Source organism: Macrotis lagotis, chromosome 1 (assembly GCF_037893015.1).
Source record: "Macrotis lagotis isolate mMagLag1 chromosome 1, bilby.v1.9.chrom.fasta, whole genome shotgun sequence".
In the NCBI taxonomy this organism is placed as follows: Eukaryota; Metazoa; Chordata; class Mammalia; order Peramelemorphia; family Peramelidae; genus Macrotis; species Macrotis lagotis.
Window position 1 is genome coordinate 686,065,156 of NC_133658.1, and position 5,339 is coordinate 686,070,494.

The following is a 5,339-nucleotide window of genomic DNA, read 5'->3' on the forward strand; positions in this document are numbered from 1 at the left end:
GAAGAATATTCCTATTGTGGCGACGCAGTCAATGAAAATTCTTTTTACAGTATTTGGAAGAAAATGTACTGCATCATTCGAACCAAAGTGAGCTTTGTAGAACGTGAGCGCGCCCTCGTGTGGCTCTCTCTCACGATGCAACCTGAAATTGGTTTCCCTCTAGATTTTCCTTTCCATAGGGCGAACTTGCTACATTTAAACCCTGAGGCCGAGAAGGAGGGGTCTGGGGGGGGGTTGGGGGGGACCACAAATAAACCACTGCCTGGTTTGGTATTTTGATATGAGGGTACTGGGATTTTAGTGGCTTCCCAATGTCAGGAACAAAGCCAGACCTTCAAAAAGCTAATAATTCGATCGTGGGCTTTCCCCTCTAATTCACTCCTCCCCCAAGGGCTGAGAGGTGTTCAAAAATGCATATAGAAATTCTATTAAATCCTGCGGTTTAATATTATTGAAGGTGCAATAATTTATTTGACAGGGCGACAAATTGGGTTAAAATATAATGAAAGACTAACTGTCTGGAAATTACTCCCCCCCCCTTTCAAATGGCTCCTTCTCTCCCCCCCCCCCGCCCCAAGTACATACAGTCTATCATTGGAGGAAAGGTGATAGCGACCTAAAATGGTGTTTCATAACTGTTCAGGAGACATTGTTCTGAGACGTTATGATCAAATAGGGCTTTGCAAAGAACTCTGTTGCCATTAATTTTCCAGAATGTTTGGAGGGAAATTAAGAGTATTGATCCTGAAATTAGGAATTTGCTCAGAGATTTATGGCAATTCCCCTGATATGATTCTCTTCAAAGTCATAAATGCGCGTGTGTGGGTGTATGTGTGTGATAGTGGGTGGTGGTTGAAAATAACAGAAGAACCTTAGGGCGCCTAATTATTCAGAAAGGTTAAAGGTGATGACCTTGACATTTTGGAAGTTCAAAGGCATACACTTATGTTTTTGCTTCTTGCAAAAGACTGCTATTTTAATTTTATTTTTTCCTTTAGAGATAGAGTTCTCTGCTATCTTTTAGTAGGCTTTAATGCTGTTGTGGATTCATTTTTCGACTTTGGGCTTATAAGAAGCCTGAGTCGTAAGATCTACTTTGCCTTAAAAAAAAAACAACAGCCCTTTCTCACTCCACTTTATTGCACATTGCGGAAATCTTTTTTTCGCCCACCAGAAGGTGTATAATATAACCCAATTAAGCTGTTTAGAACTTCGGTTTTTATGGTGTTGTCTAGACAGTTCAAGGTTTTGTAAACAGCTTAGCCAGGTCACGCAACATAAAGTGCAGAGAAGACCTCACTTACATTCTTTCACTTTACGAAATAAAGGCAAGGAGGAGATCTTTAGCACTGAGCTCTAAACAGGGGATTACCTTTATCTCCTTACTTTATCCTGACTGGAAAATAAGCAACACTACTCTGCAGAGGACATGGTAGCTCTTGAACTTTTTAGGGTGGGGAATTTAATTTTTTAAGGAATTCCTCTTCCTTTAAATCGTAAAAAGGATCAAGGGTGAATTTGTGTTTCCCATACATCTGCAAAAAATAGGGGAAGGGGAGAGGAATCCTCTTTTCAGAAATTCCAAGTTTCCCAAACTGGAGGAACGAATTATATTAGCTCTTTAGAAATCCCTGCCGCCTCTGTCCCATCAGCTCGGATAGAAGGCAGAGAGCCATCTTTGGTGTCTCACACCCTGAAGGGATTAACTCTGAAAGTTACATTGAAAAGGAGCCAGCTGGGGATAGAAATCAACCCTGGTTTTAACTCAGCTGCAAATGTTCTTCTTCCATTTTGGCTGGGGGATGGGATAGGGGGTTCCTGACAGTTCTCTTTGCTCCCTCAAAAGTCCTGTTCAGACGCTAAAGTTCTTCAAAGAGGAAAATTCATACAGTGCATTGAGGATGGAACCTTCGTTTTACTAGAAACCATTTATTCACATGAAAAAGACAGTGGCCCATGCGTTTATATGACAGTGGAAACTTAGAGAAAGATCGAAGGTACATTTCCCAGAGTTAAATAATCGCCATTCTTTTAGTGAGAGGTAACAGTTGACTCTAAGCTCAGAACAAAACACCTTAAGCAACACAGCCAAACGCACTACAGGTCCATCTGCATCACCACGAAGACTTAGGGAGATGGGGAAGGGAGAGGGGGAAACAAAAAAAAAAAACACTTTGGTGGTAAAATTGTAAACGGATGTTTGGATTTACCATTTTCCCCTTATTAGGCATCCGATCCGCCAAGACACCGGTCTCTTCTGCAGGCATTGATCGCTGGGAAGTAACCGAGTTGACCGAGTAGAATGTGGAAAATGAAGCTTGGAGTTCCGAAGGGAAGATGAGTCACGTAAACCCAATGACTTTTTGCCTCGGGCGGGCAGGCTGAATGAAGGGAGGAGTGTGAGTGTGAGTGAGAGTTGGGGGAGGGGGTGGGGAAGAGATTTCTTGATCTTTCAGAATAAGGGGTTCCCAGTGAAATATTGAAGTCGATCTCTGTTCAGTTTCTTTTCTTTCATCCTGCGATTCTGGAACCAGATTTTGACTTGTCGGTCAGTGAGGTTGAGCATCCGAGATAGTTGGAGTCTTTTCTCTTTGTTTATATACACGTTGAAGAAAAATTCCCGTTCCAGTTCTCGGATCTGGTATTTGGTGTAGGGGCACCTCTTTTTTCTCGATCGCTGGGGGACCACTGAAAGGAAGGGGAGAAAAGAAATACTAGAGGACTAGCTTGAGACCACCCAGCGCTCTCCTTCGCTACCCAGAGCACAACTTCGAATTCTCTTGTACTTGGCCAACTATGCACTGGTCTCTCTGGTCAGTCCCTCTATTAGGGGAAAGGGATCCTGGGGCAGGACGCTGGACTCCCCTTCTATAGATAGTGACATCCCCTCATTCTTCTGAAAAGACCGGGCGTCTCTACAGAAATGATATATGGTCCAGGAGAAATTAGTGTGCAGGCTTGTATAACTCTAATAGATGTGTGCGTAGATACATACACACATGCATATGGAGGGACCTTTATTTACATATGTATATTTGTACACATATATGCATGTGGAGGAAGAGCTGTTTAGATCTCTCGGTGCCTTTCCTCCAGTTGCTTGGATAAGGTCCAGTTTAATGACTAGCCGCCCCCCTTCCCTCCCCCATTTAAAAGAAACGAAGACCGGACGAAGATGCCTTTAGTGACCCTGCTAGCAACTGTTGCAAGACAGTTTTTCTTTCTCTTTTCAACTGCTCCCGGTCCCCAAAAACAAAATCCTCTTTGCAACAATTAATATCCTCTTCGAAGAATACCTTAAGCCCACCTAAATTGGTTTCCTATCGTAAACACACTTTACAACGGGTAGAGAAATCTTATAGGATATATAAACTCCTTCGAATGCTTATAAAATGGCACATAAAACGCCGGCTGCCAGAGGGTGGGCCCGGGCTCGGCTGCACCCCCCCACTCCCACCTCCTCCCTTCCCTCCTCCTTCTCCCCTAAACCAGGTCCCTACCTGAGCCTCCGCTCTTCTCCGCCCCCCGCCTCCCCTGGGGGGGCCTCGCCACCGGAGCCGCTCTCCGTTGCCCCCTTGGGCTCCGGCCCCGTGGGGGCTTTGCCGCAGGGACTCGCTGTGGTCGGAGACTTCAGGCCGCTCTTCTCGGCGTCCCCCTCGGGCTCGCCGCTGGGCTGAGGCGGTTGCTGAGGCTGCTGTTGCGGCTGCTGAGGCTGCTGCTGCTGCTGCTGCTGCTGGTACGCGGGACCAGGCGCCGCCTCGTAAAACTGGTCGAAGCCCTGGGGCAGGATCCCATTGCGCCCCACGGTGCTGTAGAAGTTGGAGGCGGCGCCGGAGGGGCCGTGGGGACCGCAAACGGGTTCGGCAGCCTTGAAAAGCATGTCGGCCCTCCGGCTCCCGGGCGGCAGCAAGTCCCTATGCATCACCTCCTCAGCCGCGTAATAGGGAGCGTAACTGCCCCGGTATTGCCATTTACCGCGCTCCAAGCCGTAGTCCCGGAACGCCACTTCGCGCACCGGTTGGACGTGAGGCAGGTTGGAGGAGTAGGGGAAAGTCATTTGACAGGACGACGTCTGCGACAAGAACGAGGGCTTGCTGGAGAAATCCGAAGGGGCCACGTAATAAGCGCAGCCCGGCAGATACATATTGGCTGCGCTGGGGCCGCAGTCCTCAAACTCGGTCATGTCTTCCTCTGGGCGATGGCGAGCGACCGGGAGATTTCCGTGCCTTGAACAAGATCCATCTATTGCACAAGAGGCTTTGGACAGGATCAACTAAGAAAAAATCCCCACCGTGTGCTGACGTGCAATTCATCTTGATTGATTCTGGTGGTAATTATGTCACGTGACTCCATGGAGAAATGTCCTTATATCTATATCAGTCTTTCACCAAGACTTCCCGGGATCTCTCCTGGCGCCGAGGCAGGCACACACTTGGGGGGGAGCCCAAAAAGGAGGGGGAGGGGACGGATTTCTCCGCCCAGCCCTGGGAGGCGAGGAGACATAGGTAGATCCGGAGGCGAATCACCTGAGCGCCGGCGCCTGTTCAGGGCTCTGGCTCCACTTTGCAAGAGAGACAACTGGGTGCATCTGCAGCCAGCCTTCAGCCCCCCTCATCTTCTGCCGCCCAGGAACCCTCCTTCCCCGCTCTGCTTTAAATACACCGAGGTAACAGGAGGAGAAAAGTCCAGAGGAAGCGTAAGAACAAGGTGTGAAGGTGTGAGACTCTCAAATCTCCCTTTAAAAAAAACCAAACCAAAAACCCAAACAACCCCCTCCCCGTCCAGCGTCCCTCACCCCCAATGACCACCACCTTTTTCACAGTCTCACTCAAAGCTTGTTGCTTCTTGTTCAAGGGGCGTAACTGAGGAGCTACTCACTGAGGCAAAGGAAACCCTGATTTACATGTTAAGTCTGCTCTAAGAATTCGCTTTACAAGTCCTCTCCTAACCACCACACAAAGGTTCGAAATAAAGCGGGGACCAGTCTGACCTTTCATTAAATCTCATTATGGAATTCAGACAAGGATCTATCCACGTGCACCTTCATTCCTAATCTCTCTCTCTTTCTCTGCCTTGTTCTGTCTATCCCACCGTCTCTGTATGTCCCTCACACACAAGTGTGCACGAGCATACATGCACACACCACCCCCAGCAACATCCCCACAACCACCAGCACCACCACTATCTCCACTATCACCCTCATCACCACTACCATCCTATACACCAGCGTGCTAAAGCAAAGGGGGGGGGGGGATGCGCAAACTCGCCACAAGTGCTTCTCTGACTCTGACATTTCTGGAACCTAAATGTTCCAGGGTTCAGGAGGAACAAAGGGATGG

At 48.1% G+C, this 5,339-nt stretch overlaps 1 protein-coding gene across 1 annotated transcript; it reads right to left on the minus strand.

Annotated features, from left to right (window-relative positions):
• Window positions 1-605: 605 nt before the first annotated feature.
• On the minus strand, window positions 606-4,722 carry LOC141523119 (homeobox protein Hox-D11-like). The gene is given in 4 exon segments (XM_074236379.1): window positions 606-2,688; window positions 3,501-3,525; window positions 3,527-3,703; window positions 3,743-4,722. Coding segments are annotated over 4 exon segments (879 nt in total). The 5' UTR covers window positions 4,184-4,722; the 3' UTR covers window positions 606-2,452.
• Window positions 4,723-5,339: the final 617 nt, after the last annotated feature.